Below are 15,424 nucleotides of genomic sequence, written 5' to 3'. Positions count from 1 at the left end.
CTGCTTTCTTGCCAAAAGTGAAACAAGAAGATTGATACCACTCTCATTATGAAACTATGGCTAGCAGCCAATTAGCTTAGTTTAGCAAAAAGACTGGAAACAGGGTAAAACAGCTAGCCAGGTTCTTTCCACAGTTTGACAACCTGCCTACCAGCACTAATTTAGATTTGCAATTGTGTTTGTTTTAGTCCAACCTAGTTGTTCTCCTGCTGATTCTAGTCTTTTAACTAAGCTAAGCTATACATTTTACAGACAAGCGTGACATCAATCTTGTCATCTGACTCTTGGCAAGAATACAAATTTCAAAGTATACCTTTAAGATCTTCTGCTGGTACAAAAACTAAAAACATGACCACCCTGGAGAGGAAACCTGGAGTGGTGTAAATCATTGCTTGCAAAAACTGTGGGGAACACTGCTACATCAGTAAAATGGCCAAGATCCTGACAAGAGACTGAATGAACAGCGGAAACAGACAAGTCCATTTGCATCTGATGCCAGAGACCATCCTTGAACATTGAAAGGGATTACAATCTCCCCCCAGATACTATATAACCACCTGTTACCACTTAAATGTCCATACTTATGCCACATGATAACACACTAAACTATCTCCATCACAACTGAGGAGTAACTCCATCTGCTGAGGAAGGCCACGAGACATGTCTGAAAACTTCAGAAACACAAAGTAAGTGGACCTTATTTGGATAATTTCTTTCTTTTTTCAACTGCTGTTTGAAGCAGGAAATTTATGTAGAAAAACTAGGAAAATATTTTCAGAAAATACATGTTATTGCAGTAAATTGGGATGATGTATGTTTTCACATTATTTGGGGAGAAAGCAAATCAGAATCATAAATGCACCAGCTAGTGCCACATGTTTCAAATGTGAAAATGAAACACAGTAAAGGGGTTTCAGTCACTCTACATTTGAAAACTGATTTTGTAACTTCAGAATTTAAAAGGTTGAAAGAAGCTTGGAGATTCTCAACCCAATGGCTCAATATTTGTGGCTTGGTATGGTCATACTGTACACTTAATACAACAAATTCCAAATGATTGTCTATAATAATACAACATATACTGTACTAATGCCAAAGCGTTCATGAAAGAAAAATGGAAAAAAGGTAGAAAAAGGAGTCCAACTACAGCAGTTTTTTTTATGACTGTCACCAGTGTTGTAGACAGTGAGAAAGCGCAGAGCTACATTTCATCCAGTGTTTCAGAGTCAGTGTTCAGCTACCCAAAAGGCTCTGATACCAGGTTCTCTGTATCACAGTGCAGAGGAGTGTGTGTGTGTGTGTGTGTGTGTGTGTGTGTGTGTGTGTGTGTGTGTGTGTGTTCCAGCATTCCAAGAGCTCCAATAATTTGATGTGGCGGCTTTCACACCGTGGCAGAGCCCTGATGGTCATGCTCTTCATTCCAGCAAACTCAAAGTTTGCATGTACTACAGTTAAAAGGGGCTCCAGTTAACATTGTAGTTCTAAGATAAGTCAAAATGTTTCTTACATTGGGGTAACGCTGAGGTCTTCTGACAGAGAAAACCCTGAGTCTCGGTCGCGTGTTGGTTTCTCAGCTTTGGTGTGTCTCCTCACATCCTCGTGTCCGTAGCTGGCGTGACGCTTCAGCAGCAGCTTGGGCATACAAGATGAAGAACTATGAAGGCCAAGCGCCAGTCCCAGGGTGGTCCCTGAGGAGACACTGGGGGCAGAGCTGGTGTTTGTGATGGCTTCTGGGGCTTTAGGAATAACCAAAGGCAGGCTCTCTGCCTCGTAGCTTTGCTCATCATAGGCATAGTTGACGTTGCCACAGGGGAAACTCTGGAGCTTAGCCAGGTCCATGCCAGCTTTTGCAGTTGTGCCGCCTGTTGGGCTCTTATGGGAGGACATGCTCGGGGCAGCTTGACAGGAAGGAGAGGGAGATGAGGAAGTGCAGAGGCTAGAAGGACTAAGATGGGTGCAGTTGGCACTGTCACATCCTGCCTCGCTGCACTCTGAGGTTGTGTTGTAGGTCTGTGGAGCCTGTGTGTTGGAGTTGGAGGATGTGGAGCTTGAGAGTGGCATGGACTGTGTGTGAGCAAGGCTTTTCTTCCCTCTGAAGTTTTCCAAGACCCAGGAGCCGTATGTGGGGTTCCACAGGTTCTTGGTTTTGTTCTTCAGCCTCTGGCTCCCTGAGGAGGAGCTGTTTCTGGAGCATGGCTGGTGGTGGGGAGGCTCAGGGTGGAGCCAGTGGCCTCCTGTGCATACACCCGGTGCTGCTGCTGACATCGGTAAACCAGGGGCAGGAACAGGCTCGGCCCAGGATGGCTCCAGCGCCTCGTGGCATGATGTCACTTCATGGTGGACAGGTTGGGTTCTCTGGAGGAGCAGGCGGGGTTTGGTGGGCTGTGGAGGAAGAGGGGGGAGACCCAGCTGGGAGGATGCATCCTGGGAAACAGGGTGAGATACCAGGAGAGGAGAGAGGCTGCTGGGGGTGTGGTCAGAGGGACGGATTACTGTGCTGCCATCGTCCTCTGTGGTGGGACCATATTCCACTGGTAGAGGTGTGTTGATCACATCTGGATCCTTAAAAAATGTAATTAAAAAACAGAAAGAAGAAGAAAAACATATATTTTAACAGATATTTTTATGTAATGATAATGGAAATTGTATGTATCTACAGACAGGTGTAATATAAAGAATACCTGAGTGCAGTAGTTTATTCTCTCCAGAATAGTTGAGAAGTTGGGCCGGTGTTCGGGACAGTGTTGCCAACACTGGGTCATGATTCGATAACTACACAGATACAGAGTCCAGACATATTGTTTAGGTTGTATGTAACACTTGTTACAAAGAAAAGAAGCTGAAGGGACTTTCAGGAAGTTTGAGCAAGTCCACTTCAAAAGTTGTAGATCAAACTGATTCTGAGCTATTATTTACTCAAAGATTTATGGTGAAAAATAAGACTTATGATGCAAAAGTTGGGGCTACTATCTCCACTTAAAGTTTTTCACAGCAACATTTCATAAATGTATTTCTAATTTCAGTTTAGTCTAAAAAGACTTTTGACTCCACAAACTCCAGGACTGCATTTCATTTCAATCGGGAGCTGAGATAAGAATGTTAGACGTTAAGACATTTCCACTCAGAAAACTTGCCTTACACTGACGAAAACTGATGCAAGTCTGATTAAAACTGTCCCAGTTCTGCCCAGTTAGTTTTTTACATTCAGGCACATTCAGTCACTACTCACACAGGCCCTGGGCAGCCCTTTGGAGGGTCCATCCTGCCTCCACTGGTGACAAACTCCAGCACCTCCTGATTAGTCTTGCATGGATACGGCATGTAACCAAGAGAGAGTATCTCCCACAGTAGCACTCCAAATGACCTGCAGGGGGCGACACGGATCCACCACTGAGCAGACGCCATCATGTTTGTCACATACTGAAGTTCTGCTCTGTGTTCCTCAATGGGAATAGCAGAATTAATACATTAAATGGCACCAAAGAATACTCTGAAAAAGCTGGATATGCCATTTTGAGACTAAAAGCAGATGGTGAATTTTGAATGGTGAAAAAATTATTCTTTGCCTCTATCAACAAACCTCCCTAGCCGTTGGTCATGTGGTTTTCCTTTTGGTTAAATGATTGTGTGTATCCTGCAGTCTCATTTCTTTCCCATCAGAAGTAAGTAAGTCCAGAGGTCTTAGTGCATTACCAGGAACTTTCTGATTTATCCAAATAGAAAATGTGTATAGAAGACAATTATATTTGTTGCTGAATAACTAGATATCATTTTAAATCATTAAAACAATCTCCAATACCTTGCAAACTATTCCCCTCGATCAGAGTTTATTGTCAATGTTTGTATGATGTTCATTTTACAAGTTTTTGCAGAATTTGAGAATCCATATTATTCCAGCTCTCTGTTAGAGTCTCCCCGATGGTGTTTGCAATAACCCACTTTGCAAATTTTCCCACAGTTGTTCAGTGGATCTGATTTCTAGTAACTGTGGAGGGAAGGCCACACAAGCCAGCACTCTTTGTTTTTTTTCATCTGTTCTGGGTCACGAAGCTTGAGAATCATTCCACATCCTCACAGCTTTAAGCCTAAAAAGAGACAATGTCTCTCTACAGAGCTCTGTGGTGACCTCTGTTTGTTCGAAGAGTAGCTCATGCAGGTCTGATTATGAGTTTTATTGACTGCTGAAAAAACCCTTGCTGTTGTCTCATAAAAAATCTGATTGTGCCTATTAAGTTAAAAAAGTTGATTGTATTCTGTAAACCAATCTTTCCTCCAGCCTTCCAAAGTCAAATTTAGCTTTTTTTCTGGCCCTTGCTAAATATTTAACCTATTTTGTCATTGAAGAAGTGGTTTGGAAACTTGTTACTCTCCCATTACAGTCTGCCAATTGTATTTTGACAGAACTTTTGCTAACAGGAGTAAGCCATTTTTCTCCAGTTGGCTCTGTGTCTTGAATACAGATGCTGTTGTGTCTCATTAAGATGTTAGCTTGATATACTGCTCTTAGGATGTTGGGTTCTCTGTAGGTCTGTCTGGTTTTGTTTAGGGGTAAGAATGACTTGGTTTAAGAAAATGTCTTCAACTTGTGTTATCGTCATCACACAAGGGCTTTCCAATTAGGTGCAATTTGGTGCTGGAATAAACACTCGGTGAGCAATCAGGCTCTTTGACAATGCTGGAAAATTGAAAATATTTTTCAATACAAATCTGTTTTTAAATATAAATCATAAAATAAAAATAAGTACAGCATCTTTACTAAATTTTCATCCTATGTTCTTTACTACCCAGGACATGTTAATGAATACACAGTGTCTATCAGGATATTTGTATGGGCTGTATTAGCTTTTTAAACTGAAACAGTTCTTCTTTGTGCACTTGGCCTTACTGTATGTATTATGGGGTTTGTATTTATACCATGTATCAGTCTTGCAGGTGAAGATTCCCTCCATGAAGGCCTCAGGTGGCATCCATTTGACTGGCAGCATGGCACGACCGCCTTTCCTGTAATAGCTGGCTCTGGGAACAGAAAAGCAGCGCTATGAGATTTAAGAATGTATATTTATCATCAAGTTTAGAAGAAAAGGTAAATACCACCAGGCCATGAACTCCGTAAGTAAATTTAGATTGTGGAGGGAAATTAGATTGCTTTTCAACTGGTCCCCCCATTTACCACATCAGCCCAGTGCTGCCTAGACTCCTGCTTCCACATGAGACATATCACCATAAATCATTGTGTGAGTTTTATGAACTGAGGGTGAGCCTCACAAACCTGTATATGTCTCGTGCCATGCCAAAGTCTCCAATCTTGGCAACTCTGTCTGGTCCAGGGCAGGTAAGCAGGCAATTTCTAGCAGCAATGTCTCTGAAATACACAAGATTTGTTACATTTTGCTGCCACATGATTGCACTAAACTCTCAAACACACAAAAATAACAAATTAAGTTCATAGAATTTTGATTTATCAATACTGATTTTATTTTTATTTATTTATTTTTTAAGTTTTAGATTCACTCAAACGTTTTGCTGCAAGAAGATGGTAACTATTTTTCAGTAAACAAGGTCCTCTCACAATGATGAATGCTCTGAAAATGTATCAAATGTGCTGCTGATTATGCAACTGATGTAACTTCAACCACATTTTTGTAATATATACTTTTTAAAACATTTTTTCATACATTTTTAAATATATATAAAAAAGAACCATTTCTGAATTTTTTGAGACACTGACTTAAAAGTTGTTTTTCCTGCTGCATGAAGTTGGTCACAACTGTATTTTCCAGCAAACAAGGTTTACTCACAAACAAAATTCAACTAAGTCTAAACAGGTAAGTAAACATGAAATAGCAGAATTGCTGCCAATTTTTTTTTCTTTCTGAAATTTAAGCTTTTAAGATAAGAACAAATATATGGATTTGGGTTTAAAAACAAAAAAATAGCAGTCCTAATGAAGTGTTTTTGCCGCCATAGCTGTGGCACTATTTTAGCCTAAAATAGTCTCTCAGCCAGCACTACACCTGAATCTTTTCATAATTGCATAATTGCAGAGCCATAACAGTAGAAAACATATTGTGTTTTTGTTCCTGGGTGGAAAATTGTTCAGTCTGCATTCAAATTGAGCTCTTAGCTCAATAAGTGGGTGTGAATCCGGACCTGTGTATGAAGTGGTTCTCCTCCAGGTAGCGACAGCCACAAGCGATGTCTCTGGCCATCCTCAACAGTTCCCTCATGGTGAGAGAAGAGGTTTGGCCCTGGATACAGCACATCTCAAATTAGTTTGGCCATACAAGCATGCCTCAGACACACACATACACAAAGAAAGGTGTAGGAGAAACTTACAGCTCGTGGCCTGTTCTTTCTCAGGAAGCTTTTCATGTCTCCTCCAGTCATCAGCTCCAGCAGGATGAAACGTGGCAGGATGTTGAGACTGACACCGATGCAGCGCACAATGTTCTCATGGCTGAACTTGCTGCGAAGACAAACAGGGAAAAACATTTGGGTTAGCAAGCATGTACTTTGTGTATAATGTGCTCTATAATACTACATAATTGATGATTCAAATGTGGAAAAATGCATCCCAAATCTTGCAATGAATGGAAGTCTAATTGATATTGCTAGTAAGCAACCACATAACAATTTCAAGCTTTAATCAGTCTGCAAGGGAAGTTTTGGGACACACAGACAGAGAACTGTCAGCATGATACAAGCTAACAAATCTGGATCTGTTGCATGCTCAGTTAGAAATTCTCTGATTTCTCTCAATTTAAAATACTCTTTCCAGCTGCAGTTGCAGTTTTTGCTGAAAGGTTAAAAAAGACATATCAGCACTTTTCCACAGTTGGATAAATTAAAAGCTGATGGGAAGTCTAAAAGGATTTTATTTCACTTCCAGTTCAGACCAAATGGATTTAACTTTGCTCTTAAGTCAAGTTTTCATGTGCTGGAAACACACAGTTAGAATAATAGAGCACAGGTTAGAAGATGCAGCTCTCTGATCTGAATTAGCAAAGCTTTTTTGATCTTGATTAAGCCTTTGCCTTTCTAAAAACATATCTTCAATAAATCAAAAACGGCCAATAGATGTTTGGAAAAAAGACTGATTACTGGTGCTTACGGCTAACATTGCTCAGGTCATAAACTTAAATTGACTGAATTATAGTTATTTTCCAGGGATCAAAATATATTCCCTGCAGCCTTGTCCTGTTGTGTTTTGAATAATTTGATGATAATTAGCTGTAACAACTTACAGCTAATTATATGACAGGCTGATATGCTACAAAATGCCATGTATGCTACATTTTGGTACTGGTTTAATATCTAGTGAGTTACGTGTCACATCTGGCTCCAGATGTCATCTATTGTAACCTAGGATAATATATTTAGCTATAAAACAAAGCCAGTTGCTATGTGACCATGTGAGCACACTTTTTGTGTTTTCACACATGTCAGAAGGATTCACTGAGTGAATCGATGATTAAACTATGTGATCTGGTGGCTGGTATGATGTGTGTAATGCACACAGGAAGTGTATAACTGCAGTAAGGTGCACCTCATAATCAGCGCCTCCATCAGGAAATCCATTTCATCCTGTTCTGAGCAGATTTCAGGAAGAGTCTGTGGAGCAGGAACAATCAGAAAGCAGTTTCAGGTGAATGTGTGCCTGTGTGCAAGTACAACTAACTGCCATTGTCATGAGGCAAGATATCATGAAATGCAATCAGCAGACTATTGAAAAGCAGCCAAACCCATGTGGAGCACACTCAGCTTTTTCCTTTTCAAACTTTTGTAGTTTTTAAATTGAGCTATCTGAGGGGACTGACTGAACACATTTCCATTCATCTTTTTCACAATGTCATTTTGTGCAGTCATGCAGTATGTGATTTTATTTCATTACATAACCACCCGACTACAATCTTACATGTGTGTGTGACCTTTCGATCAGTATCTCCCCCATGGAGTGTTGCTGAGTGGATTACATGTAATGAACATAACTTATGGTGAAGTGCTCTCATCTAACATTTAGGTGCAAGTTTTCCTTGTGTGCCTAACAGAATCCGAGCTGACCTTTATGGCCACCTGCATGGGGCTATTATCACCGCTCATCCCTAGAAGCTGCCCTTCATAGACTTCGCCAAATGCTCCATGGCCAAGAGCCCTGCAAAACATTAAGTGACAAAAGCAATAATTTTAGATGAAAAGATGAGCACACAGATGTTTTATGTAATGTTAGTGTGGACATTTTGATACTGTGTCCATGCAGCACTGCACCTGAGAAGTGTGATGTTCTTGCGCGGTACTTCCTTCAGCTCACTGAGTGAAGCAGCCTTCCCTGCGAAGCAGTAGTTAGGGTTGTAGTCCGTCATGATGGTGGAGGAGCGGATTTTACTCAGCTTGTACTCTGGACTCTGCAGACGCCCCCTCACTGCATGCAGATCGTTCTTCCTGCGGTACCACACTGGAGACAAAGTCAGGACAGAGACACAAACAAGAATGTTTCACTTCAAAGTCTATTAAATTTGAAATAATCATAACCCTAACTCATATCAGGACCCCATACTTGCATGTAATTTATGGAAGCAACTCCCTGACTCTCTGCTAACTGTAGGAGCGGTAACACAAGGAGGGTTCAGGCTGCATCAAACTGCTAGATGCTATATTGATTGTAAAATATTGAGTATTTGTCAAAAAAAGGTTCACAGACAGTCATTTTGCTCTCAAGAGGATAAATGCTCCTGCACACAAATATAACATTTTGCGCGATGCATGTGGGAATGTCCTCTCCTTGGTTACTGCTCCTAGACCAGTGAGTGCCAGTGAGTTTGGACTCACCCGCCGTGGAGGCAGCCCACGTCCCCGATGCAGGTTGGTAGTCTGCCAGGGAGAGGGGCGTTGCGTGCAGGTAAGAGGTGCCGTCGAGCCATCGCCCGGTGCAGATGCTAGGGACTCAGGGGGGTTGGGATGAGGGTAAGGTTGAGATGGAGGAAGGAGGAAGGAGGAAGGAGGAAGGAGGAAGGAGGAAGGAGGAAGGAGGTAGGAGGTAGGAGGAAGGACGAGGACGAGGAGGATGAGGTGGAGGAGGATTGGGTTGAAGAGGAGATGGGGCGCCCAGGGAACAGACTACCTCCCTGCATGGGGGAGAACTCAGGTGAAGAGACACCATTAACCTGAAGGGTTTGCATGCGTGTGTGTGCTTTGCTACCTGATAAACCAGCTCTTGTGAATACAAATCTTTCTCTCTCTCTTTTTTTAAAGGATAGCAAATGTATGAAATTACACAAATATAATGGCATCAGTCTTTATTTTAGTACTTGATTTATTCACTTGCAAATTGACACAATTACACTCAATGCAGTTAGTGAAAAAGTCACTCTAAATACTTTATCCATTTTTCATTAAAAAATAGGTTTGACCGAGCATGTTGTGCATAGGTGTCATCTCAGTTTGCACTTTGTCTGGTAATTATGGGAGTATGATGTCATGCAGTTGCACTCATAATTAACAAAACAAACATCTCTTGTCCAATTAATATCACTGGCAATATCCGTTCTACACAGTGAATCTACTGTGCAGTATGTTCAGCTAAAAAGAGTATATATCAGATGACTAATACTTCACGGCCTTTTCATTTAATAGGTTTTCTGTTTTCCTAAAAATATGACATGTTTCCTAAAAGGACAGTGCTCTCTTGCACAGCTCTGTAGTTTTAATAGTTTGCACCTGCAGGATTTATAACTGTTTCTCAAATTGTCCTCATGCTGTACTCCACACTGCTCTACTGTTGTGAAGAAAAGCAACAGTGTTTTTCCAATAAACATTTACACATTTATATTAGCAACCACATCCATTACACATATCATCATATGATTTGTGCCACTCGTACTCATAGATGTTAATAACGAATAAAGCTCATTGAGTGTCCAAAATGAAAAAGGATCTACCTCTCTGGAGTATGAATTTTGGTCTGAATCTGCCAATTATTTTTTAATATTTCCTGTTTGGATGAAACCTTCCACAGGCGTCAACATTGGGGGAAAAGTACAGTTTTTTAACACCGTTACATTTGCTTTACTTTTAGGAATGTGATATAGTTGTTTGTGTTTTGTTTCAGTCAGAACTCAAACTGCTTTTGTCATGCCTGCTTTTCTTGTCAGACAGTGTGCAAACCCCAGAGAGCTGAAAATGTAAGTGATATTTTACAGGAAGTCAGAGCTATGCAGAGTCCCTCCAGAGGCCCTTACACAATGTATAGATTCACCAAAAACTGACTGTGGGAAAGAGAGATCGAGCTGCTTCCACAGTCGAGCTTCACTTAATATTCAGAGCTTTCCGTGAACTTAAAGGTTATGGAGAGGATGAGAGAAAGAGAGAGAATCTGCTGCTGTTCAAACACATGAAACAACACTTGGTGGAGAAAATGGACCGAGCAAAATGTCAGGTTTCACTTCCCATTTCTCTGCAGCAGACAGGTGTAAAAAAACGTGAAAAAGGTGCAAAAAAAAGTATTATCTGTATGATCCCTCACGGTCCTATATTGCTGTAAAACAACTGTGTATGTTGTTGTTAATACTGCATACAAACTATTTATGTAAAGTGTCTGTGGTTAATAGCAGCTTTTGAGACCAAGTTTAATAGTAATGCAACATTATTAGCTCATGTTATAATCATAAATCATGTCTTAATTAGATTGTGGTTATTTCTTATCCCTCGGTTATCTTTCTTTTCTCTTTTGCTAGAGTGTAAAACTAAACTATTAATTCCCTAATTGTTCCTATTTTAAGCCGTTTATTTGTGCAAGAATGATCAGTAAAGCATTTTACTGTCAGATAGTGTCAGATTACAGAAACACTGCAGACAGTAGGGCAAATCTTTTCATTTCTTCATTCAGAAACAGATTCCTACCCTCCTCCAAATGCTCTATGTCGCAGTGCTTTGTGTAAATAGCATTTTGCTGTATCACAGCTGAAGTCTTCCTGTTAATCCTAAAACTCTTATCATAGATATTCAATGCCCGCAGGTCCAAATAAACAAATCATCACTGTGCACGTCCCAAAATGTCCAAAATGACTATCTTTCATCACAGTCTTCTATTTTCCCGTATTGTTTGTACTGATTTTCATTTCTTTTATAATACTGTTTCTGTTTTTTCTTCCTTTCTCAGCCACTTAATCACCACGCCTTTACATCTAATCGCAATTATAAGAGCAAATCTCCAGCTGAGAGAATGCTTCAAAGCTTCCTAGTTATTCAAACTTTCTGCTTATCCTTTTTTATAACCAAAGATGCATTTTTTACATTAAATTCATACAGTGCCATTTCATGCTTCTATGAGAGCAACTGTTCTACTGTAGGCACTAAATACAACACATAAACAGTACAGTATTTAACTGCAATCACCTCCATTATCTCGCTCCTCTTCTACAGTATAATCTTGTTTCGCACTCTTTGGCACAAAAAAGTCACAACTTATTTCTACTGTATTTGCATACAGTTGGCGAAAAGGGAACATCCACTGCAATAAAAAAAATGTCATATTGTGCTCACTACATCTGTAAGCAAGGTACAATTCAGAACCGTGTCTCCCCCACAGATCCTTTAATCATCTGTTGCACAGCCAGTGGAGGGCACTTAAACCAACACTCATCAAAGTGTTCCTGTCTCTGCTGTCAGTTACACATGGAAGCAACTGTATGGCCAGCTGAGCTCACAGCCGGTGGAAGGTGGAGGGCACAGATTGCACACAGAACTGGAAGAGTCTCTTACTGAGGATGACGCTGGCGCAGATCAGTGCAATGCCACTCGCAATGGTGGAGGTCACGACTGCCAGGATCAAAGTTGCGGACATCTGGCCCTGTGGAGCCGGGCCTTGGGGAGCTGCTGTGAGAGAAGATGATTCATATACTTAATAGAGTGGAGAGAGTTATTTTTTGGGTGGAAGTAATTTTAAGTGATTCAATATCAAATAACAGCAATTATTCAAAAGAAAAAAAAAAACAGAAATGCATTTCCATACCTACAGCACCGATACATGTAAGGTTATCGCTGGCCAGGACTTCATCATCATGGCAGAGACAGAGGATAAGGTGAGTGTCTTTCTCTCGTTTGCAGCTCTGCGTCTGGCAGTGGCTACAGTTCAGCTGCACCTTGATCTCACACTCACCGTGACTCTCCATGGCTAGGAGTAACAACACATGCAAACACATAAACACATGAAAGCAAAGATGCACAGACAAGAGTTTGTTAGACGGTAAGTCTATGGGAAACCAGGATAAAACAGATTGGGTTTTTTTTTCTTCACAATTTTGCCTTGTAAAAAGAAAACCCTTTAATAAATTCCTGAAGTTGATTAAATACCTCTGACTCTTGTCTGTGCTCAGGTGTGCTTCATTATTATCCCACTGGTTTGTGGGGGCGCAAAGCATATAGGGTGTCACATGACACACAGGCATAAGGAAAACACAAATGCAGCAACACACAGTACACAACTCACCTACAGGGTGCTTATAAAAGTACAATAACTCCCCGAGGGGACATTTTAAATTTCCCCATGGGGATTAATAAAGTAAAATCTATAACTTAAGAAACTGGTGTTCGTAAGAGCAAAAAGCTCAATAAAGCAAAGACCCAATACACAATACTTACAACTACTGTACAGCAGTAGTTATGGAGCTGATATAAATACTGAGAGTGTTATACATTTTGTGTGCATCTGTGTAAAATAGTATGTATAAAGCAAGCTCTGTAACATACTTTAATAGCATTTTGACATTATACATCAGTTTGCAGTTTGTTATTAAGTTACTAAGTCTAACTTCTGACATAAACAATGCTCATTTGTTCTAGACAGAAATTATGAAGAAGAATGTGCTCCATATGTGACATACGTTAAACTTTAACCACCAGTCAAAGACGATAAGATGGTTTAACTACATTATAGAAAAGCATATTTGCTTGAAAACTCAATTATGATAATTTGTTAATCAATGTTTTTCCCTCAGATCTCACTTTGAATGTGTTTTATGTTGCAGAAGCGGCCAGTGTGTTTTGAAAAGCAATGAATGGCGACACACGCAGAGACTACAACAGAGCCTTTCTCTATAGAAAGGAGAATGTCTGTTCGGCGCCGAAGGCAACAGGCTCCATGAGGCTGTGAATTAGTCAACTGCCTTCCTGTTCCTCCCGCCAAATAATGAGAATCAGATGGTTTGTAGCCTCATAGTAAAAAAACAACACAGCCTATATCTGTCTATCTGCACTGCGCATGTGTGAGTGTGTAGGCTAAGTACCCAGACAAATTTAAGCACATGTAAACACACACACACTGATACACCCTGAGGCACTCACTGGATCAATTTCTTGGAGAACAAAGTGCACATAAAATGCCTATTGCTTATTTGTTTTAGCCTGTTCACCTACCTCTGTACATATTCTGATTTAGTTCAACTACATTTGTTTGTATGTGCATTGTTACGTATTACCTTATTTGTGTGGATAAATGTGAGTGCATGTATGTATTGTATGTGTATGTGTTGTGGTATTTGTTTAGGTAGATTAGATTGATGCTCATACTCATGTCATGTTAATCCTATTGTGTTTTTAGACTGGCGGCAAGTGGGTGACCTCCAGACCCAGTGTATGGCATACTCTGTATGGCGATTGTCAATTTAATTTTTTCTTAATTTCTCTTTGTTTAATTTTTTGTGTTATTGAAATGAAACCTTCAGCAATACATCAACAGTGTTACATAACTCTGGTAAGCGGCAACATTCACGGATGGAGTTTTCTCTCTATTCTGTTACTGTACTGTATTATTCGACTGTCTACTGTTTTCTTCTTGTTACTTCAGCTTCACTGTGCAGAATAATGTATGTGCTGAGTTTGACACTAGAAGGCTGTTTTCACATTTATCTGCTGAGGAGGGAAAGTTTCTCTGTGCTCACTGAAAGTGTGAGTTCAAGGTGTATACCTAATGAGCAACTCTTTTTCTCTTTTTTTAAATGAACTTTTTCAAATTATTTTATGAATATTCTTCTAATTAGAGTGTTTTACAGTATTTACATCTTAAAATATGTCGGGGGAGATCTTCAGCTAAAAGTCCACTTACTTGCTTTTTATGGGGCTATCAGCTGCATCTCATGGACTTCATTACTACTACTTGACACTACTGCACTGTACTAAAGTTTGACAAAATTATGTTTACCCATTGTCCATTTACTAGCTTTTATACAGAGCTTTCAACCGCATGTTTTCATCAGTGTGCTCTCTTTGCACTCTATTCTGTTCTATTCTTCTTTACTCTCATCTGGCCTAGCTTTTTATCCTTTCCATGGTCTTCATATTATCATGATGGTGTGTCAGACTGGGTCTCACCTGCTAAAGGCTGCAGGAAAATTTCTCCCATTGGATGAATGAATGAGATTCCAGCCTGACCGTCGGCTGTTATCTCATCCGTCAGTGCAGCGTCACCTCCTGTCACAGAATTTATGTTGTGAACTTTCCTATCACTCAGTATTACAAGTAATGTCAAAACCTTCCAAATTAAAGCAGTTTATGTTTGTCAGTTTGTCACCACATGATGAAAAACACCATATTGCACAAAACCTTGCCTTACAATTAACCTCTTCCATGCTGCTGCTTCTGGCAGGCTGTTATGTCACTCAGGGAAAACCGAATACAAATGAACAGAAATATAATGCATAATTACTATGGCAACAAACTAACAAACTATCCAAACACACTTAAAAGACAATCCATGACATAACATTGCAAGATTTGACATGTATGGCAAGGTGACAATTATGCCCTGCAATTTTTTTTCTTTCAGTTGAAAATTGTGTAATTTCTCTCAAAAGTTTTCAAGAGTGAGAAACCAGCTTCATACACAAACAGGTACATATTTTTAAGAAAGAAAAAGATGTCACAAAAGTGATAAATATTCTTCTTTAAGGAGTTGTAGAGTGTCTGAAATAGAAGATCAAGAAGGAAACGTACTTGGGTAGGCATAAAAGTAGTTTCTGTTTTTCTGAGCTGGAGGGGAAAAGAGTAAATTAAAGTCATGTCAAACTAGCTGACAGAATAGTATTACCTCTGTACCCTCCTCCCCCTCCTCCAGCTGTGCAGGCCCCACCTCCACCTCCAAACCCCCCGAAGGTGGACCAGCTGAGTTTGGACAGGGCCAAAGGACATGAGGACCCCCCCTCAGGACCCTCCACCAGAGACTTGCCAGCCCTCAGTAGTGGACTGGGACTGTCTTTCCAGCCTCCACCTCCACCTTCCAGGAAACAAACATGAGCCCAAAATTAAACACTTTCACATCCAACAGTATAAGCATTTTGAGTCATCCACTGCATTCTTGTAACCATGTGAGAGTTAACATTTTGATTAGAAACATTTTTAAAAAAGTCCACCAGTTCCTGCAAAGTTTGATTGC

The 15,424-nt window shown here is 40.3% G+C and overlaps 1 protein-coding gene across 1 annotated transcript in view; it reads right to left on the bottom strand.

Annotated features, from left to right (window-relative positions):
* Positions 1-1,503: 1,503 nt before the first annotated feature.
* Positions 1,504-15,424, bottom strand: part of ltk (leukocyte receptor tyrosine kinase) — a 31,061-nt gene continuing 17,140 nt past the window's right edge. The window contains exons 15-28 of the mRNA XM_062440875.1: positions 15,080-15,265; positions 14,365-14,463; positions 12,008-12,169; positions 11,758-11,871; positions 8,266-8,452; positions 8,062-8,152; positions 7,547-7,611; positions 6,337-6,466; positions 6,151-6,248; positions 5,270-5,362; positions 4,915-5,016; positions 3,230-3,364; positions 2,682-2,772; positions 1,504-2,562 (exon numbers count right to left, since the gene is read on the bottom strand). Coding sequence (XP_062296859.1) covers positions 1,504-2,562; positions 2,682-2,772; positions 3,230-3,364; positions 4,915-5,016; positions 5,270-5,362; positions 6,151-6,248; positions 6,337-6,466; positions 7,547-7,611; positions 8,062-8,152; positions 8,266-8,452; positions 11,758-11,871; positions 12,008-12,169; positions 14,365-14,463; positions 15,080-15,265 — 2,612 coding nt within the window. The remainder of the gene's footprint in view (positions 2,563-2,681; positions 2,773-3,229; positions 3,365-4,914; positions 5,017-5,269; positions 5,363-6,150; positions 6,249-6,336; positions 6,467-7,546; positions 7,612-8,061; positions 8,153-8,265; positions 8,453-11,757; positions 11,872-12,007; positions 12,170-14,364; positions 14,464-15,079; positions 15,266-15,424) is intronic.

The sequence above is a fragment of the Scomber scombrus genome, chromosome 19, assembly GCF_963691925.1.
Source record: "Scomber scombrus chromosome 19, fScoSco1.1, whole genome shotgun sequence".
NCBI lineage: Eukaryota > Metazoa > Chordata > Actinopteri > Scombriformes > Scombridae > Scomber > Scomber scombrus.
This window is presented reverse-complemented; position numbering and strand designations above follow the sequence as displayed.